Source organism: Camelus dromedarius, chromosome 34, assembly GCF_036321535.1.
Source record: "Camelus dromedarius isolate mCamDro1 chromosome 34, mCamDro1.pat, whole genome shotgun sequence".
In the NCBI taxonomy this organism is placed as follows: Eukaryota; Metazoa; Chordata; class Mammalia; order Artiodactyla; family Camelidae; genus Camelus; species Camelus dromedarius.
Genome location: NC_087469.1, coordinates 959,739 through 982,135, shown reverse-complemented (window position 1 = coordinate 982,135; position 22,397 = coordinate 959,739). Strand labels below are relative to the sequence as shown.

The following is a 22,397-nucleotide window of genomic DNA, read 5'->3' as shown; positions in this document are numbered from 1 at the left end:
TGAGCATTTAATATATGCAAGGCACCTTTCTAAGCTCTTTATAGGTGTTAAGACATGTAATCCTTACATGTTATAAATTTTCACTAGCCACATTTTATAAATGAGGAAACTGAAGCCCAGAGAGGTTGAGTAATGTGCCATGGTCACACAACTGTCAGTGGAAAAGCTGGAATTCAAACCCATGGAGTCTAACTCAACGGGTCATGTCCTCAACCTCTGCATTCTTGTGCCTCTCAGTATGGATTTATATTTAAGAGAAAAGGATAGAGAACCTCAGCATTAAGAAAAAGTCTAGAGTTTGGTTTTCCGTAGTATGCTGGGGAGACCTGTTTTTCTTGAAGTCCCCAGGCCTTTTCTGTTTTTTTATGGCACTATTTTATTAATAACTGTCTTAACACTTGGGCCCTCTTTCTTGAGCTGTATAGTGGCACAGCTGTGTAAGAAAAGCAATTAGAGTTTAACAAAGAGATGCTAATTTTTTATAGATGCATTGGGAAGAAGAGATTTTAAAAGTTATTGTCATGGTTGCTGAAGACAGGAAGAAAGTGGTGGCATGTATTTATAATACTTTAATCTGGTCTCTAAGCAAAATGTGCTGTCATTTACAACTGGCTGCAAATTCTCTTTATGATCTTGTTTTGCTATAATTTTCAGACTTTTTTTTTTTGCTGTATACACAGGATGATAGGCTTTTCAAAGCTCAGTGAGAGTGATGAAAATTTGGCCGTCCTTAGGGAAAATGGGAAAATCTTGTCAGAATTTTGTATGTAAAAAAAGGTGAACTTCCTGAGCTCACAAATTATATGAAGGTTCCTATCTGGGAGAATAATTAGAAAAAAAGGTGCCACTTCCCATCAGCAACGACACAAAGCTTGCAACAGAGTAAGGACTGGATTTCAAAGCACATCTGCACGCCCTGGACCGCATGCCTTTGTTAAAGATGCAACTGACACAGCTGTATGTGATGGCCCTGGTGATCTGGCAGACAGATGAGATTATGAAAGGGCATGATTTTACTTACACTGACACAGTTACATGATTCTACACTAAGATAAAATTACAGATACTATGTATGTCTGCAAGAAAGTGAGCATCTTTTGGTACAGGCATATGTTCATAAGACTTCACTCTTTAAAGCACATTAAAGACAGTGTATAATTTCTCAGATGTGTCTTACAACTTGTCCCTTACCAATAAGATTCATATTTTTAAGAAAAATGCAAGTAATCAAGTAGCTCTTGTATATAAAGTATCATTCTAGGTGTGGAAATTTTGGGGGCAGCTGTGGATTAATGAAATTCATGTCACTATTTTCCTTAATTGTTTCCTATAGCTCAAGATGCCTTGGTATCCAAATGAATTCTGTAACATTACAAAAATTTTTTTTATCTTCTTAGCAGTTCTTGAATAAGGACTAGCGTAAGCTTAGAAGTATTTGGGGTAGCATAAATTATTGCTGGTGGATAGAGGATATTGAAACTAAACTCTCAGCAAAGCGGGAGCTTTCTGCCAGAGTCTTCTTGCTCCATGAAACTTCATTAGGGCAAAATTTTCCTACATCTAAGATTCCATGTACACATATAAATATGTGCATATACTTATAAAACATATATAAAATATAAAACATATATATGTATGTCATAATTGAGTGGTACAATTCTTAGATATTCTACCACAAGTCCTTTATCCGAACGTGTTTTGTAAACACTTGCTCTGTCTGTGCCTTGCGTTGTGTTGCTTTCTTGTGTTTGCAGTCTAAGTATGTGGCTTGTTACAAATAGAAGCTGAAGAGCATTTGCGTGATATTGGCATTCATTTAAAAATGTTTTATTATGGAAATGTAAAATACACATGAATTTAGAGAGGACACAGTAAAATTCACCCTTAGATGTACAGTTTTAACAAATAAACAGTCATATAATACATTTAAGATATGGAATATTTCCACTAACACAACATTGTAAGTCAATAATACTGCAATTAAAAAAAAGATACAGACTATTTCCATCATTCTCAAAAATATCTTTGTACCTCTGTGTAGTTAGTCCTTTCCTACCTTCCCTGACTCTGGTAACTGATTTATGTCCTGTAATTTTCCTTTTTCCAGAATGTTATGTAAATAGAATCAAGCAGAGTGTATCATTTTGAATCTGGCTTTATTCATTTAGCATACTACTTTTGAGAATCATTCATATATCAGAAGTTTATTCCTTTTTATTGTTAAGAAGTATTCCACATCATGGATATAGTACAATTTATTTATCCCCTGGGTAGTTGACAGATATTTGGATTGTTTCTAGGTATTGGCAGTTTTGAATAAAACTCGCATACTGATTTGCATAATGGTGTTTGTGTGGATGTATGTTTTCATTTATCTTAGGTACATACCTTTGGGTTCATATTACTATTGGGTCATATAGTAAGTATATGCTTAACTTTAAAAGATACTGTTAAACTCAAAGAAGACAAGAATATACAACGGAGAAAAAAACAGTCTCTTCAGTAAGTGGTGCTGGGAAAACTGGACAGCTGCATGTAAAAGAATGAAATTAGAACATTCTCTAGCACCATATACAAGAATAAACTCAAATGGATTAAAGACCTAAATGTAAGACAAGAAACCATAAAACCCCTAGAGGAAAACATAGGCAGAACACTTTGATGTAAACTGTAGCAATATTTTTTGGGATCTATCTCCTAAAGCAAAAGAAATAAAAGCAAAAATAAACAAACGGGACCTAATTAAACTTAAAAGCTTTTGTACAGCAAAGGAAACCATTGACAAAATGAAAAAACAACCTACTAAATGTGAGAAAATATTTGTAAATAATAGGACTGATAAGGGGTTAATATCCAAAATATACAAACAGCTCATACAACTGAACATCAAAAAAAGAAAACACGATTAAAAAATGGGCAGAAGACCTGAATAGACATTTTTCCAAAGACATGCAGATGGCCAACAGGCACATAAAAAGATACTCAATATCGCTAATCATCAGGGAAATGCAAATCAAAACCACAGTGTGATATCACCTCACACCTGTCAGAATGTCCGTGCTGTTATCAACAAAAAAGAACATAGCAAATGTTGGCCAGAACATGGAGAAAAAGGAACCCTATTACACTGTTGGTGGGAATGTAAATTTGTAAAGCAACTGTGGAAAACAATATGAAGATTTCTTTAAAAACTAAAAATGAGTTACCACATGATCCAGCAATTCCGCTCCTGGGTATATATGTGAAAAACAACACCAAAACCAACAAATACAGTAATTTGAAAAGATACCTGCTGCCCAATCTTCATAGCATTATTTACAGTTGCCAAGATATAGAAGCAACCTAAGTGTCCATCAACAGACGAATGGATAAAGAAGATGTAGTGTATATGTATACAATAGAATACTACTCAGCCATAAAAAGAAGGGAAATTTGCCATTTCCAACAACATGGATGGACTTGGAGGATATTATGCTAAGTGAAATAAGTCAGACAGAGAAAGACAAATACTATATCACTAATATGTAGAATCTAAAAAAATACAACAAACTGGTGAACATAGCAAAAAAGAAACAGACTCATATATAGAGAAGAAACTAGTGGTTACCAGTGGGGAGAAGGAAGAGGGAGGGACAGTATAGGGGTAGAGGATTAAGAGGCACAAATTATTATGTATAAAATAAGGTATATTTTACAACACAAGAAATATAGCCAATATTTTATAGCAACTATAAAGGAAGTATAACTTTTAAAATTGTGAATCATTGTATGGTACACCTATAACATATAATACTGTACATCAACTATAGTTCAATATAAAACAAAGAAATAAAAAGAAAAAAGATACCGTCAAACTGTTCTCTAAAGCGTCTATACTATTTTCTGTTCTCACCGACAATGAATGAGAATTCTCATTTCTCCACATACTTGCCAGTACCTGGTATTACTTGTTATTTTAAAAATTGTATTTTAGTTGTTGTAATACGTGTAAGTGCTATGTTATTGTGGTTTTAATATTCATTTCCCTATTTACTAATATTAAGCATTTTCCCTAAGTACTTACTTGCTACCAGTATTTCTACTGTTTGGTAAAGTGTCTATTTTTGCCCTTTCTACTTTTTAAAATTGGATTATTTGATTTTTTAAAAAATTAAATTCTCAGAATTCTTTATACAATCTTGGGTACAAGTCTTTTTATCAGATATGTGTTTTGCAAATATTTTCTTCCACCCCATGGATCACTTTTGCCTTGCCGTTCAAAGTTTCTTTTGAGGAGCAGAAGTTTTAAATTTTGATTAAGTCCAATTGATCAGTTTTTAGAATGGATTGTGCTTTTGGGTATCATAGCTAAGAAATTTTTGCCTAACCCAGGGTCACAAAGATTTTCTCCTGGTTTCTTTTGGAAGTTTTATAGGTTTTATATTTAGGTCTATGATCCATTTTGAGTTTACTTTTGTATATGATGTGAGGTAGGGGATCAATGTTTATTTATTTATTTATTTTGAATATTAATTGTTTCATCATTGTATGTTGAAAAATTATTCTTTACTCATTAAATTACCTTGTCACCTTTGTTGAAAATCAATTGCCCATATATCTGTGGGCTTATTTCTGGACTCTTTTGTTGTGTTCCATTTTGTCTGTCACACTGTCTTGATTCCTGTGATTTGATAGTAAGTCTTGAAATCAGGTAAGTGTGAGTCCTGTACATTTCTTCTTTTTCAAAATTATTCTGGATATTCGAGGACCTTTTCTTTTCTGTATAAATTTTAGAATCATCTTGTTAATTTCTACAAAAAACCCCTGCTGGGATTATACATTTGATATTTTTGCTTGATATATTCTTTTACATCTCTTTACTTTTAACCTATCTGTATCTTTATATTTAAGGTAAGTTTTTTACAGATGGCATGGTTTGCTTTTTAAATCCAATCTGACAATCTCTGTCTTTTAATTGGGGTGTTTAAATCTTTTACATTTAATTAAATTTTTGATAAGTTGGATTTAAACATACCGTCTTGCAGTTTTCTAATTGCTAATGTTTTAGTTCATTTTTTTTAGTTCTCTTTTTTCTTTTTCTGCTTTCTTTTATGATTCCATTTTATGTCCACTATTCGCTTACTAATGATCTCTTTTTAAAAATAGTGGTTTACAATATGCATCTTTAACTTATAACAATCTACCTTCAAATAATATAGTATACTGTATAGTATAAGAACCTTTTAACAGTAAACTTTATTTCCTCTCTCCTTTGCTGTGTGCTAATTGATGTAATACATTTTACTTCTACAAATATTATAAGGCCACGTTGTAACTATTTTTGCTTTAAATAGTCGATTATCTTTTATACTAATTAAAGATAAGAAAACAATGAATGTTATGTTTATCTTTATTTATGCCATTTCCAGTGCTCTTAATTTGTTTTTGTAGATACAGGTTTCTGTCTCTAATATTATTTTTGACTAAAGAACTCCTTTTTTTGTGGTACAGGTAGGCTGGCAATGAATTTGTTATATTTTATTTGTCTGAAAATTTTTATTTAATCTTCAATTTTGAAAGATTTTGTCTGTGTCTAGAATTTTGGGTTGATTTTTTCTTTTATCACTTTAAAGAGGTTTCTCCACTGTTGATGAGTTGCATAGTTTTTGATTAGAAGTCTGCTATAATTCTTATTTTTGTTTCTCTCTCTGTTTCTTTTTTCTTTTTCTCTTTTCCTGTCTGCTTGCAAGATTCTCTTTTTATCTTTGGTTTTCAGCAGTTTGACTACAATGGGTCTACGTGTGTGTAGTGTTATTCATCCTTCTTGAAGTTCTCTGGGTTTATTGTATTGGTCATTTGTTTTGCTTCATTATTTTTGGAAAGATTTTAGCCATAACCTTTTAAAACCTTTTTATTTTGAAATAATTTTGGACACACAAGAACTTGCAAAACATTAGTGAGTTATTATGTATCCTTCACATAGCTCCCCCCAATGACAATATCCTATATGATCATAGTACTTATCAAAATCAGGAAGTTGACATTGGTTTGATAATCTTAAGTAAGCTACAGATCTTACTTGGATTCTGCTGGTTTTATACTTTTTTGGTGTATATTTCTATGACATTTTGTGACATATTTAGCTTTGTGTAACTAACACCACAATTAGGATACAGAACTTTTCTGTGATCAAAAAGAAACTCCTTCATGCTACCTCTTTAGTCATTATTTTTTCATGTATAATTTTTCCTTTCCTATTCTCTCTTTCTTGTCCTTTTAGGACTCTCAATAAATGCACGCTAGAACATTTGGTATTGTCCCACAGCCATTGGTTGCTCTATTCTCTCTCTCCAGTTTGAATAATTTCTATTGATCTACATTAAGTTTGCCAATTCTTTTTTCTCCCCCCAGCTCTATATGGTCTGATGATTAGCTTATTGAAGATATTCTTCATATTGGATGCTGTGTTTATATTTCTATCCTTTCCCTTTGACTTTTTCTTTTAAGTTTCATCTCTCTGCTGAAATATCAATATCTTTATGCAATACTCTTTTTCACTCGAGTCTTTAACATAGTAATCATAATTATTTAAAAGTATTTTCAACATCAGTATCATCTCTGAGTCTGGTTCTGTTGATTGCTTTATCTCTTGACAACAGGTTGTTTTTTCCCCCTACATTTTATGTTGATTTTAGTGTTTTGGTAGACATTTTGTGAGACATATATAGTAAATAATATTTTTGCCAAAAAAAAAAAAAGAAGAAAACAAAGAGGTTATGCCTCTTTTACTGTCAGGTTGTTAGTGTGTGGTTGAGTTACTCTAGTCAGGAACTGAGATGGGTTTGAGTTTTGTTGTGGCTATTATTAGCTTCAATGCACCACAAACAAATTCTTCCAGTGGTTGTTATCTGCTGCTTTGTGTACAGAATGGGGACTGGATGGGTTTAAAAAAAAAATCAGTGTTCCTTCTCCACCCTCAGCTTTCAGCCACTCTACACCATACAGTGTACTCCCTAGTGATGGACTGATGTTGCCTGTTTCTTAGTGTTATTCTTGTGTTGGGGGTCACTGCAGTGTGCCTGTCTGAGCCTGGCCTTAGCCTTAGCCGGCTCTGTGTGCTGTGGCCATAGGGTTGGTATTTCCTCATGTTCCTGCCCCTCCTCACCTGGCGGTCAAACTGCTTTAGCTCTGGTTGGCCCTGGATGGGAGTGGGTTTCCTGATGATCGTCTCTTATACTTCTGCCCCACCCAGCAGGGCTGTCTCCAGTTTTCTCCTCTGCCCTCAAGCTTTCTTGTAAGTACCTAGAGTAGGCCAGTGGAAAGCCTTGTGAATAAATGAAAATTCTTCGTCTCAATCTCTTACCTATAACACATTGCCCTGCTAGCCTACACTTGAACTTCGTGAATAAAAATTTTACCTGAACCCTTATCCACTTACGTGGCAGCCATTTCTCTCTTCTATGCTTCCTCAAAGGTGGAACAATTCATGTGTCCTATTTCTTTTTGGTTGGGGTTTGTCCCTATTTGGATTTTAGTTTACTTTCTTGCTTACAACCTCAGCTTTCTGTTGGAATGAAGAAAAGTTATGATTTTTGCAGATGATCCATTTTTTTCCATTATCAGTATGGCAGTGACCCTGTCTTGTGCTTCTATATCCTAAGCAGAAGTGAAAGCATTTTTTTTTTTTTGGGTGCCAGAAACTTTTTTTTTACATTGAAGTATAGTTGACTTACAATACTATATTAGTTTTGGGTGTACAACATAGTGATTCAAAATTTTAATAGCTTATACTCCATTTAAAGTTATTATAAAATATTGACTATATTCCCTGTGCTGTTTAATATATCCTGTAGTTCATTTATTTTATTTTCTTTTAATTTTTGTATCAAAGTATGGTTGATTTACAATATTGTGTTTGTTTCAGGTGTATAGCAAAGTAGATTCTCTTCCACTATAGGTTATTACATTATATCGAATATAGTTCCCTGTGCTATACAGTAAATCCTTGTTGTTTATCTATTTTATATATGATGATGTGTATCTGTTAACCCCACACTCCTAATTTATCACTCCCCCTACTCCCTTTCCCCTTTGGTAACCATAAGTTTGTTGTCTATGTCTGTGAGTCTGTTTCTGTTTAGTAAATAAATTCATTTGTATTATTTTTTAGATTCCACATGTAAGTGACAGCATATAATATTTGTCTTTCTCTGTCTGAGTTACTTCACTTAGTATGACAATCTTTAGGTCCATCCATGTTACTGCAAATGGCAACATTTCATTCTTTTTTATGGCTGAGTAGTATTTCATTGTGTGTGTGTGTGTGTGTGTGTGTGTGTGTATACACACCACATCTTTATCCATTCATCTGTTGATGAACACTTAGGTTGCTTCCATGTTTTGGCTATTGTAAATAGTAAAAGCATTTATTTTTAATGCTTCACTCATCCAGAAAGCATCATTGAGTTTGTATTGTGAGTCAGAAACTGGGGATACAATTGTGACTAAGAAATAAGTGAATGTAATTTGGAGATAAAGCTGACAGGACTTGATGTTAAATTGGATGCAAAGGATGAGGGAAAGTGAGACACCAATAATGACATGAGAGAGGGGAAATGAGGGGCAGTCAGTGAATAGTGAGAAAGCTGTGGACCAATGGTTTGGTCTGCTTGTGGTAGAGGGTTGTAGAGAAGGGCACTGGGGCAGAAAGAGCTCAAAATGACTGGTTGTGGTCCAAGAGAGTACTATCTGAACTGAGATTTTTGGAGGTGGTGCAGTTTCTGATAATGACAGGGTCTGGTGAACACCTATGGGAGTGTGTGGCTTTGGTGTTAAGGAGAAAAAATTACTAGAGTGAGGAAGATAAGAAGCTGACAAACCAGAGTATTTATGGTTCACCCAAGTGGATGAAGACTAAGCCAGGAGTTAACATCTTTTCTGAACAAGAGGATTGAACGGACAGTCAATAGATAGGGCAGAGCTGAATGCTTTGGGTGGTGAAGGAGTTTGTGAGGGCTGGGAAGGAATGTCCTGGAAGTGTTATTTAGGGACAAGGAGAATCCTTCCCCATACCTGGTGCTGAGCTGTGTTCTCCTTGGAGAACAGCTGCACCCTGGGTGGGGGGCTGCGGGAGAGACAGTGTCCTCAGAAGAAGGCAGGTTTCAATTGAGGCAAAGAAGCAAAGGGAAAGATTTTGAGGAGCGGTTGGGAAACCAGTGAAATCTAAGTTTTTGTGAGATAGATTAGTCTATTGCTCTTATGAAAGGTGGGAGTTCATAGCACATTAAGTGTTACAAACATGTTCGTTCCATGGATTATAATAGTGCCCTGCTTCTGACATCTCTGGCTTGGAGGAGTTAGGCGAGAGGCAGAGAGCCAGTCCTGGACCCAGTTCTGTTTCTCCTGAAGCAACGACATTTTGTGCAGGCGCCACGGTGAGCGTTCTGCGCTAAGCCTTCAGCGCATGCCATCTGATGTCGAGACAAGCCTCCAACAACACGGTGCTGAAATGGGCTCCAGGTTTTACTGCGGCTGCAGCAACGAGGTTGCTAATTAGGCCCAATTGTGAGGGTAGTTTTTGTGCTTTGGACACCTGTCCACTAGGAACTCGACTGAGACCACCAACTCATTTCCCACAGGTCACGGAACAGCTGTCAGATGGTATAATTTGGTCGAGTTCATTTGGAGCTGCTTGCAGAAGCTCTCTGAAGCATTATGCTCTATATAATGTGCATGATTAATGCTTGTTTATTTGGACAATCCTGTGTTGTAACTAAAGTTGTGGCCTATTTTATGCCAGTTATAATATACCATTCCATTCATGGGACGGAGTTCCATTGAGGGCATGAAGTAGAGTGATAATGTTCAATTTATTTACCAGGGAGCCAACTCACTGCAGCCGTCCTGCAAGCTGCTTGCTCCATTTGAGGGATGAGTCTGTGCTTAACTCTTCCGAGGAAGGGATCTGGGCTGATTTCCATTCTAAAGGGTACATGGAAGACATAGCTGAAAGCCGTGGTCATTTTGACAGCAGAGATGTCTTACTCTAAGTGTCTTCTCTCGGAGGAAGAATGTAGCATGTTTTCTGTCCTTAGGGGAAAGATTTACCACGGTGTCAACCTTGGATTTTATTGCCAGCCAAGCACACATTGTTTGCAGTGTTAGAAACCTTTGCTTTGTATATTCCAGAAGCTGTCCCATGACATACTGTCTCCCTCCTTCCCCTATGCAACACACAAGCTTTCTTTATTTTTAAATAAGAGAGGGCATTGGGCCAGAAATCCTATTCATATTTAGCCTCTGCCTGTAATCGGGTATGAACTTGGACAGGTCATCTAGGCTCTTTATTTTGCCTTTTGCAAAGTGTTGCAGCTGCGTAGGTGGCCTCTTGGGTCCCTTTCAGCTGCACCGTCCTGTGGTCTTGTGATTGGAATTAGTTAGTTGTATTCCAGTTATTGGCTGTATTTAGTTACATGACAACAACTTCCTGGAAGTTGGTGCTGACTCAGTCTTTCCTTCACATGTCTTATTGGTCTTATTGCATTCTATTGCTTCCTGGGTGCTAGGTCCTCAGGTGCATGCTAGTTCAGAGGGGGGGCAAGTGCATTTATGTTATTTGCAGATACTCTGTTTATCCTAAACATTCTTTGGGCAAAAGTACATATTTAGACTATTTTGTCTTCACTTTCTGAGCCTTTTCCTCCCTACGAGTAGCCTTCCTCTTTTAGCTTTCTGCTTTCTTCTCTTCTCAGGAAAGTTGTGATCAGTTAATTAGATCAGAGTGAGAATGTGAGTTAGTGTGTTTCCTCTCCTGGGGGTGTATATTTATGTGTATACATGTTGTGCACACAAGCATGTGTAAATTTTGGAATGCTGATCATACACCTACTACCTGTGCTAGCCCCTTCCATTTGTCACCTCACTTAATGGGTACGACAACCTTGGGAAGATCTTATTTTATAAATGTAGAAACTGAAGCTTAGAGAGTTTAATCAGAACCCAATTCTGACTGATTGCACATGACTTTAACGATGGACAGAAAGACTTCGTTAGTGTTGAGGGGCTTTCAGACTGCAGCCAGCACATGGTGCCAGGGTCTCTGGAACCTCAACATTAACCCTATAAACCACTGTCTCTTGAATACGTTTGACTTAATGAATCCCTTTCACAGTCACTTATCATCTGGCAAATCCCTTTAAGAACTTCAATTTTTTGTTATTGTTACGTGGTTATTCTACAGAAATGATTTTAAGTAAAAACGTGTTAATTTAGAAGAGTATATTATTTAAGGTTAGATTATAAAGTTAATTTACAATTCAATTCTAATGACTTTATGTTATATAAAGGAGAATTTTGATATCTTTCTTCTTTATATGTGGTACATATGGATAAATTTACTTTATTTATGTGACAAAAAAGATGATTTACTGACAGATTAATAAGTGACATATTACTTTTTGGCTCAGGGTACTGAATATGTATTTACTTGTATATAAAAATCTAATTAAAAAATCTAATTTTATCCTGAAGCATCAAAATAGATAAAATTGCTTTTATGACTGTTATAATTCTTGTATTTTGGACTTAAAACCATTTAACTTGTTTTTAATAATTTGAATTTTATTTCTAAGAGATAAATAAGAGAGTGCTTTACCCTGCTTCCTGCAAGATTTCCAATTCAAAGAGCACATTTAGAGTTTGATTAGTCTTTATTTCCAACAAATGCAAAGGCAAATTGATAGTTACTATGTTTTATCCGTTTGACATTAAAAAAAAATTTAGAAACATCTTGATGTACTTTGTGAAAATTATAAACAGATGGTTGCAACTTACTGATTGGGTAAAAATCATCTTTGTACAATTTCATTTTCATTTTTGTGTTCCTTATATCAACTTATTGTATTCAATGGCAGTATCCTTTGCACTTGTTATTAATGACTGGGTTTTATTTATAAATTAAATAATATGTGACTCAGATTGAAAGTACCTAAAACTAAGTAATAGTGAAAACCTCACAGTAGCAGTTGGCATTTAGCTACGTGATTAATGACTAAATAGTACTTTAGCAGAAGTACGCATCATTGATCTTGCTCATTTGATACATACTCACAAGCTTTCAAGTCATTCTGTTTTACCGGGGAGATGATTTAGATGAATATTCCACATATTGATATTCTTGCAAAACAGAAGCAGTGCTGATACCAGTACCGTCTTTAAACTCTAGAGGTTTGAAAAATGTCAGTTGGGAAGCACCGCTGTTGTTGGCCACGAATTTTACTCAGTGTGAGTTAAGTCCGCTCTGCAGGCTGATGTGAGATGAAAATCTGGATATAGGCATGGAGTTTTCCCCCGCTTCCCAACTCCGCTTTCCTCATCCTCTTTCTTAATTGGCTGTCTCCCAGGGCTGCCAGGTGAGAGCCCAGGTTGCTCTCTGCTGCCCCACACACCCGCTGGCCTGGCTTCCCAGGCAGCCCTTTCTTGTGTATATCCTCTCCAAAGTCCCCTTCTGCTTTCCTGGATGACAGGGAGTCAGTTAAACTGATCCTAAAGAATTTATGTATAGCCTCGACACATGTTTGAGAAATGTCTCCAAAGGTAAGAATTACATGTCTGTGGGCAGTTCTCTCCGCAGACCACAATGAGAGGATTCTCTACTCTCGACCTGTGTTTAGAGACCCTGCTCTGGTCATTCTCTGGTCTTGATCCTCCCCACAGGATGAGGAGTCTTGGAGGACCAAGGATGTGCTCTTCCAAAGGCTGGTTCTCTTAGGAATTCCCTTTTGAAACAGCCTAGGCCTGCTTTTAGGATATGTACAAGCCTTTACTCTAGGTTCATTCTCCCAAAGGTGGACCCTGTTGTTGCATGGTCCAAAGGGTGGCCAGGCTACTGTATGGAGTGATGGAGGTCAGAGCCTGCACATGCCGGCCAGAGTGCACCATGTATAGGAGCCCCTTCTCCATCATCTGGAAGATTGCATCTCTTTTCTCTTGAGCTGGATCTCTGTTTCCAGGAAGATATGTCTTCCTGTTTCCTGGTTCACTTCTTCATTTTGGAGGAGCACATCTCTCAGTAGTGAGAATGTGCATGGGAAGTTTATTTTTGAAAACTTACATATATGAAATTATTTCATTAACATCATAATTTATTGATAATTTGGTTGAGTGAAACTAGGTTGGGACTTTGTTCCTTGTAGACATTCAAAGTGTCTCTCTATTATTCTGTACTGTTAATGTCAAAACAATCTAATGCCCATCTTATTTCCCTTATTTTCTCTTCATGCTTTTTGATCTTCTTTTTTTCCTAATTTTCTGAAATTTCTCAATGATATGTCTTGAGTTTTTTTTTTTTTTAATCCATTGTGTTGAGCACTTAGTGGGTCCTTTCAGTCAGAAAACTCTTATCCTTCAGTTTGGGGCATTGTTCTTAAATTATTTCTTTGATAATTTTTGTTTCCTCTATTTTCTATATTCTTTCTTTCTGAAACTTCTATTATTTGGATATTGGATCTCCTGGTCTAGTTTAACCTTCTCTCTAATATTTTGTATCTCCTTGACTTTTTGTTCTACTTTCTGGGAGATTGTCTTATATTTCAGTCTCATTCTTTCTATTAAAAATTTCATTTTTGCTATCATAACATTTCAAGAACACTTTTCTTGAAATTTCTCTGATTTTTTTTAAAAAATGCAATGTTTTTGTTGTGTGGACACAATATTATATTCTGTTATTTCTCTGAGGATACTAAAAGTTTACTTTATTTTTATCTTTTTTTTAAAAAGAATTTTTTGTTGTTGTCTCTGTTTCTTCTGAGTTCCTTTGGTTTCTGGCTTTCCTCTGTGTTAGGTAATCCTTAGCCATCCTCTCATATTTAAAACGGGGCCACCACAAAGCTGACTAGAAGTTCCGGGTAGGGAGGAAGAAGGGCTTATGGATCTGTGGGCTTTACTTCTGGGTGATTTAGTTCAGCTCTTCCTTGGGAGGACCCTTTGGCTGTCACTATCTTTTGGTCTTTTCTGTTGGGTTGTTCAGATTCTTTGGAGAAGCTTCCCGTCCTCTGCCTCAAGGATAGAAATCTATTTGCCAGGCTTCCAGGAGCTGAGTGGGGGAAAGGCTTGGGGGCTTCACTTTACAGTGTAGACTTAATCCCAGGCTTTCAGTAGCTACTTCTGTCCCCAACTCTGCCCTGGGTGCCTCAGAACAGAGTCCCTCCAGTTCATCCTCTCCATTTTTCTACTGGGATGGGTGAGGGGCAGCCCTAGCTGCATGGAGTGAGAGAGAAGAAACCAAGTTCAGTGTCTTCCTATACTGACTTAAACCATCTATCCTGGTTTTAGCCCCTCTTTACTCTACTTTCACTGGTATCTAAGTCCCGAGTATGTCTGCAGTTCTGTGATGCAGATCTGTGTACGTTTTGGCTTCTCCCACTGCTGCCCTAAGTTTCTGCTTTCTCCAGTCCACTAGGTCAGTTATCATTCATCCGTCTACTCTCCAGCTTCAAAATTTTGTTCATGTTCTCTTTTGTTGCCTTTGCTTTCTCATTTATGTGTAAAAACATCTCTTTACCTCAGATAGAGTAGAGGTAAACAATATATTCAAATTTCCATTTTTAATAAAAAGTCTGTATTTTTCTTTCTTTTACTACTTTGCAAAATTTCTAAAATATGATGTTTTAATTTTTGTGTTTTATATTTTTATCTTTTGAGACTAATTTTATTTTTAATCGGTAATGTGGATAATACATCCATGTGACTCAAAATTCAAGATACAACATATATGGTGAAAATCTTCCCCCACTTCTAATTCTCCTCCATGGAAATGTGTAATGTTACTGTTCTTGAGTACCCTTCTGGAAATATTCTTTCTGTATATGAGCAATGGGCAATATTTTTATATATTAAATTCCTCTTCAAAAATACAAAATTAATGCTTTTTTTTGGGCTACGGACAGAAAAATAATACAAAGTTTGACAAGGAAGGAGGCTCTTGTGAGTGTATTGGACACTTCTCTGTCTCCTCTCTGAGTCCAGTCACTGCTGTGGCGACCAGCTCTGAGTGGGTGTCAGCCAACCTCACTGGGGTGCATCCCAACCTCACCTCAGGGCTGTACAGTAAGCCCCTCTTGCTCCTTATCTGTGGTTTCTCTGACATTTGCAGGTGAAAAACCTTAGGAAACCCTGTAGGCACTTATACATGTCCATGTACAGGGACAGGAAACCCTTATTGGGGCAAACCTTGACCAATGAGGATGAGAGCTGATGGTTAACTACTTCCTTCTCTCTTCTCCCAGCCAAGTTCTGACATACATTTCATAAGGCTTCTTAGACATCCTGCAGGGCCAAGAAGCCCGGGGTCCATAGCTGAGGCCAACTAGGAGCCAGACCTTGGAGTGGCTTCCTTTCCTGTCTTTAGCTGCCCTCACCTGCATTCTGCAACCTGGGATCACTTCCCAAATCAACTGCTTACACTTAAGCCTTTGTTTTAGGTTCCGCTTTCAGAAGAACCCAGGCTCAGACAAATTAAAAATTCTTTATGATGCTACTTTTTATGATATACTTTACATAGAAAATTAATCTCACTGCAAAGTTATTGTGAGAAAGAACTGTGGGATGATAAGCCTGGGGCTCTTTCTCCCATCAAGGAGCCCCATGCTAGTGCATTTGTAAGCGTCCTGGTCACAAGTGATCCCAGAGCAACTTCCAACAACCTTTAAAATAGATCATATATGTACATGGTACAAACCCAAAAGTACAAATAAAATTTAGTGAAAACAAAGTCTTCCTCCCACCCTCCTGTCCCAGTCCCCTCAGTTTCCCTGGCCAGAGGCAACAACTGCCTCTAGTTTGTTATGTGCCCTCTCAGAGAGATGTTCTATGCACAGGAAAGCATACATATTCACTGGACAAGTACTGACTGAATGAATAAACATGTATCTATGTATATATGCTATTTTCTTTGTACACACATGGTTGCATACTCTAACTCTATTTGGAAGCTTGCTTTTTACACTTAGAAATGCCGCCTGTAATTTTGATTACTAATGGCTGATAGGCCGAGTTGTCTGATGGTAACAGTGTTGATGGTCTGAAATAATTACAGCCTCAGGAAACCTGTATTTTTCTGATATACTTTTCCTGCTGAAGTGGATGAGATGGGAATGAAGACTCCCAAGGAATTAGGGGAGTGATCTGAGGATACTGGGTCTCAGGTATGGATTAGATCCCGATTTCCTTTAAGTAGGTGCACATACTGGGACCCCAGGCCCTTGTTTAGCCCATTCTTTAGGATTCACCTTAGATGGGACTTGAACCCTGAACCCTGGACACTTTCCTCTTCTTATCCACCCACACAGGGAGTGTTTGGATATGGGCAATGTTTCTCTCTCTGTTCCTTTACCCCCATTAATCTCTGTGTTGCCACTCATCCAAAGTAAGGACATTTATTTGTAAGTCAAAAGTTGAAATTTAGGATCTGTATGAATAATTACCTTAAATTTTTAATGTATTGACTAAGCAGGGAGAATCCAACTGACTCTTCTACTCCCAACTTCCTAGAACTTACGGAAACTTTAAAGGTCATTTGGGTCCCCAAATAAAGCAACTCCCTCATACGTGTTCTGTTGAGCAGATCTTCGGTTTGGGTTGTATTGCAGGAAAGGAAAAGACGTAATTAAGTTCAAGTGATTTATTTTTTATTTTAAAAATTTTTTAAAGAAATGGGACTAAAGAAATATTTAAAACTTTCCTTTAAGATTTTGGTATAAATAACGTCCCACTGGCCTTGGAGTAAAGATGCCTTCTGTGCTATTACTGCAGCCTTAGCTCCCTCAGAATTAAAGTTCATTATGCCCCTTTTACCCCATTGTTAGAAATTACCTCATGTAATAAACTGAAATAAAATGTTTTTTATTTATTTATTATTACTATAGTAATAAATAACATTTGTATATTATTGTTTATTAATATTTATTATTTATTAATATTTATTATTACTATTGTAATAAAAATAACTAACATTTGTATAATGCTTTACAGCCTATAAAATGATTGTGAATGATTTCATTTAATCCTGATATCAACTTTGTGTGGCATGGCAGATCGTATTTTTCGAAGACGGAGAATATAAATCTCATCCCTCCTGTTCTTACGATTTGTTGCTGACATTTCTCCATGAGTCGGTGGGTTAAAGCTTCGTAACTACTTCTACCGATAGACTATGTGGAAGTGACACACTTGACTTCCACGGCTGGATCAGAGAGGCAATGTGCAGAACAGTGAGATTCAGAGGCTGCCTGAAGGTCTCATCAAGGGGCAGAGTTGGGTCACATGCTCATGTCTTTGGCTTTAACTCCCATGTTACCCATTCTCTCTGCTGCAGGTTAAGGCACAGTCTCACACACAATTCATATTTCTTTCCTCAACGTTAAATAAATCCGGAGGTGGGGGAATGACTTCTTTCTTTCTAGATTCCCAGGCTTCTTGTCCACCCCACATGTCTACCTGCATTATGGCTGGACTGGCCACAGTTGCTCTGCTCTATGACCCCTCATCTCTCAGAGTCTGATTCTTACAATATTTTCTTTGGCATACTGATGTCTCTGGCTTTAATCAAGCTTCAGAAGCCACGTAGTGACACTACTTTAAGGCTGTCATGGGGAAGGATCTTCCTGAAGGAGAGAGGAACATTTTGCTGTATTTTGTAGGCTGCTCATTTAGACCCATGGTAGCCTGGCACCTGTGTCCTAGTGAAACAATTCAGTGAGCTTGTGAGTGGGCAGAGAGCCAGTCTAGCAGATGGTCATGAGAGAAGAGACCATGTACTGTGTGATCATCAAGTGTGCTTGCCCAGGGCAGGAGTCCCTGCCAGAAAGGTCCAAATGCCTGTCCTTAGAACTGGAGTCTTTTTTTTTTTTTTTTTAATATAAGGATGCCTGAAATAGAAAAAAGATGCCTGGAAAAAATTAACAAGAACAACAAATTTTTAATTTGAGCTGGGAACAAAGATAAGAGGTGAGCTATAGTAACATCTTTTGGGAGTTGAAGTTCTTGGTCATTAGGCACTCGCTGTGGAGCTCGCTATTAAACAAGGGTGTGGATATTTACTGCGCATGCACAGAAGTTTTATCCCAGGCCTATAGCTTTACCAATGAGATGATTCTGGAAACACCTGACACAAGAGGAGGTCAATGTCTGTGGCTCACCTATTTGGAAACAGGAGTTGAAGCAGATTATCAGGCAGTTAAGCTGGGGCAGTGGTTCCCTGAGACCCTGTGATGTTGTAAAACCCTTAATATCCTAAAAAGGTGAACACAATTGGGGAAAAAAGGCAGGTTACAGAACAGAATATCTAAATGATCCTATGGTGTTTGTGTGTGTGTGTGTGTGTGTGTGTGTGTGTGTGACCTGAGACCACAACACCAGGGCCCCCTTCCCTTTCCTCTGTTCTTTATAAATCTAGAAGCCCCCTAGTTCAGGTCTGCTTAACCTTCTTCTTTCCAGAAAGCTGAGCCCTATGCAACAGTTTTGAATGTCAAGCACTCATGCTATTGTAGACACTACCAATGGATTTTTCTTTTGAAAACATGTTTATCCCCATTTAATCCAACCTTCAGCCAACATTCACTTATTCATTCCTTTTTTCCATAAATTATTTCTTTATCTTCTCTCATATGATAAGGTAATACATGCTTCATGGCGGTGGAGGTACATAGAGATGTAAAATCCAGTCTCAGCGTTCAAAGACTCTTCTATTTAGTAAGGAAGTAGAATCATATTGAGGCATATATGGAGCAGGATGTGAAAAGACTATAGGAAAGTCGGAACAAAATACCATGGAGAGAAAGAGGAGAAAAAGAGGAACAGGTCACCCGCATTCTGTAGTGGTTTCAGCCATGCCTGTGGGAAAAGACAGAGTTTACGGTAGACGGTGTCTGTTACTGCTATTTCTCCTTACAGAATATATGGGTATTGAGTACTATTTAGAAAATATAGGTAATCAAATAGAATGAAATAAAAAATTTCCTTTAACTTCATCACCCATAGACAACCATTATAACTATTTTTTTTGGTTTGTTTTTTGTTTTTTGGGGGGTTAGGGAACTAGGTTTACTTATTTATTCTTTTCTCTTTTTTCAGTTTAAAAAATTTTATCTGCATATTAAAAATTGTTCATTCCAGTAATTAAAATCGTTTGAACGATAAAAAAAAAAATGGCAGTCTGATTAAACTTCATTTTACGGCCTGCAGGACACCTTGGCCAGCTTGCATTTCACTCTAGATTTCACTGTCGACCCACCCAGCTTCCTCCTTCACCAACATGCAAGTTCTTTCCCTTCCCTGCCTGCCAGACAGGCAGATGCGAGAGGCAGGCACGGCCTTCGTTGTCAGTCGTTCATCATTTTTGATGTGAAAAGGGGCAGCACGGTCATTTCAACTTGATCCAACGTCTTTACATCTTACAAAGTTAAACAGCTAAAAGAGGTAGAATAAGTAATGCTTGTGGAACGTACAGTGTGTACTGGCAGCGCACCCTCATTACGACTTGCCTGCTTGCTTCTCCTGTTCAGTCATTTCTTTGGAACGCAGTGGATTTTTCTCTTGCACCTTCTTCAGTTTTAACTTTTCGAATTTCTCCATCTCAGCCGTGTCCGGTTTGTCAGACGTGGTTGCAGAAGAAGCGGAGCCAGGCGCGAGCGAGCTGCGTCTGGTCTGCGCAGTGGCCACCGCCGTGTCTATTATTTTCTCTTTCATTTAATGGAGGTACTGGGGATCCAACCCAGGACCTCATGCATGCCAAGCATGTGCTCTACCGCTGAGCTACACCCTCCCCTCCATTACGCTTATTTTGATGTATACATCTTAGTCATTTGTCTATGTACGTGCGCGCGCACACACACACACACACAATAGGATCATTTAGATATTCTGTTTTGTAACCTGCCTTTTTTCCCCAATTGTGTTCACCTTTTTAGGATATTAAGGGTTTTACAACATCATTTTAAGTGCTTGTGTAGTATTCCATTGTGTAGACACACATCTAACAAATCTGTTTTGGGGGTTTCAGCATGTTATCTTTTATTCTCCATTATAAACATTCTGAGTAAAGATACTAGTAGCTATATCTGTGCATATCCACGATGACCTAAGGATAGATACCTAGAAGAGGGACTATTTGGACAAAGCAAATCTACATTTTCAAGGCTTTAGATACTTCTGCCAGGTTGCCGTCAAGAAAGGCCACTTTTGGTTGCATGAAAGTCTGCTGTCCCTGCAGTTTCAACACTAGAAATTACCACAAACTCTGAATATTTGATAGGTAAAAGATGCATGATCACTTCCTTTCTAATTTACATATCTTTCATCAATAAGAATATTGGGTAAGATTTGCAATAGATTTTGTAAGACTGACATAGTTGCACGTAGAAACAGAATCAGGGTTTATGAGGCATCAGTAAAAATGCGTTGAATTAAAAATAAGCTGGGACAGATAATTTCATTTAGCTTTGTTAGAATTAGTAGACAAATGGGTCATAAAAATATGGCAAGTATAGTTTAATTGTTTTCTAGCCTGGCAGTTGACATTAATATATCTTTAAAAAATTGTGCCATCAAAATAGAGAAATGTGGGTTGCAGGACATTTTCATTAATTGGACTTCTACCTATGGGCGACTGTACCTGTATACTAAAGAGAGGTCTCCAGGGCCAAGCCTCGGGACTCTGTCCTCAGACCCATGTTGTCAGTAGTTCTGTCAATGCCGCGATGAAGTCATGCTACTTAACATCAAAGATGATGTAAAACCGGCATAATAAATTCAGAATCCAAAAAAAAATCATTACAGAAAAAAAAAAAAAGCCCTTAGCACCAATTGTACTTGGAGGATGGGAGTTGAGTATTGTGGTTTAGTAGTAGCATGTAGTTTTTAAAAAGTAGGCATTTTAGTGAAATCAGTATGTTTTGAATCTGCAGAGGGATATAGCTGGGAAAAAGTGAAAGCAGCAGATAAAAATAGGAATACACTTACTTCTAGAGTGGGAGGAGAGAGTGCCTCACCATACTGCCCTGGCCCGACCCCATTTGGGATAACGTTTTATATTCCAGTTCCCACATTTTTACAAGGCTGTGAGCCCCTCTCTTCTTTCCAAATCTCAGAAGCTTTCATGCAGTCATTCAGTGTGTTTGGGCCCATAATTAAATGCCTTTAATGGGAAAACCTAAGGGAAATCACAGATAAACTTTAGAACTTTGTTATGCATTTTAAAGTTTTTTTGATGTTGAGTTGTATGAGCTGTTTATATATATTGGATATTAACCCCTTATCAGTCACATCACTTGTAAATATTTTCTCCCATTCGATAGATTGCCTATTTGTTTTGTTGATGGTTTCCTTTGCTGTGCAAAAGCTTTCAAGTTTAATGAGATCCCATTTGTTTATTTTTGCTTTTATTTCCTTTGCCTTAAGAGACCCATCTCAAAAAATATTGCTATGATTTATGTCAAAGAGTGTTCTGCCTATGTTTTCCTCTAGGAGTTTTATGGTATCTGGTCTTACATTTAGGTCTTTAATCCATTTTGAATTTATTTTTGTATATGGTGTTAGAGAATGTTCTAATTTCATTCTTTTACATGTAGTTGTCCAGTTTTCCCAGCACCACCTATTGAAGAGACTGTCTTCTTCACTGTATATTCTTGCCTCCTTTTTCATAGATTAATTGACCAGATTTAAAGCTGCCACTCTGTTTTCTCAAGATTAGACATAAACAGGTGAACATCACAGATGACAGCCACCAATGCCAATAGATGGATCAAGGCAGTTCTCAACTGGGGAAATATGAGAAGTTAGGTATTTATAGGAGAAATGGAGATTGAGGTGAAATGCGATAGATCACGAACAGGAACAGAGCAAATGAATGCTGGGCAGGACTCAGGCAGGGCTATATGTGAAGGGAAGGTGTGGGAAAGGAAGGCTTTCTGTAGATACCAGGCAGGTAGAGGAATCCAAGAAATCTGTAGGTGAGTTTTCAGAGGTAGAAGATTCATGTAGAGGAATTTTTGGAAGAGTCATACTGGTGGGTCGAGAGCCAAAGTTGTTCGGTACAGCGGTTCTTGATTCAGGAGTGAATGGTGTGACAACATACCTCACAAATAGCAAGTTGGCTGTAGCTGGCAGACTAGGGCTTCCAGCTTCGCCGTTTATTTTCGAACAGATGAGTCTTTGAATAAGCTGTAACTAAGGTCAGGAACAGTTTCTACCTTCCTTCTGATTTCTTCAGTGTGCTGACATTTGAATACAACATTTCAAATGTGCAGACAATGCAGGAAGGGATTGGGGCTGGAGATTGTGGCCTCACGAGTGACTAGATTGGAGCTCATTATCCAAATGTGCCACTTCTTTGGGATTCAAATTTTAGAGCAGTGTTTCTCATG

The 22,397-nt window shown here is 37.4% G+C and overlaps 2 protein-coding genes across 5 annotated transcripts in view; one reads left to right on the top strand and one right to left on the bottom strand.

Moving 5' to 3' along the window:
* ALKBH8 (alkB homolog 8, tRNA methyltransferase) overlaps positions 1-22,397 on the top strand; it is a 128,834-nt gene that overhangs the window by 56,739 nt on the left and 49,698 nt on the right. The window lies entirely within an intron of this gene.
* LOC116151402 (thymosin beta-4-like) lies at positions 19,507-19,953 on the bottom strand. The gene has a single exon (XM_064482250.1). It carries the CDS (start codon positions 19,720-19,722, stop codon positions 19,507-19,509), a length of 216 nt encoding a protein of 71 aa, XP_064338320.1. The 5' UTR covers positions 19,723-19,953.

What these genes read in the sequence shown, in the direction of transcription:
- LOC116151402 (XM_064482250.1), bottom strand. Translation starts at nt 19,722, where the DNA reads ATGAAAGAGAAAATAATAGACACGGCGGTGGCCACTGCGCAGACCAGA.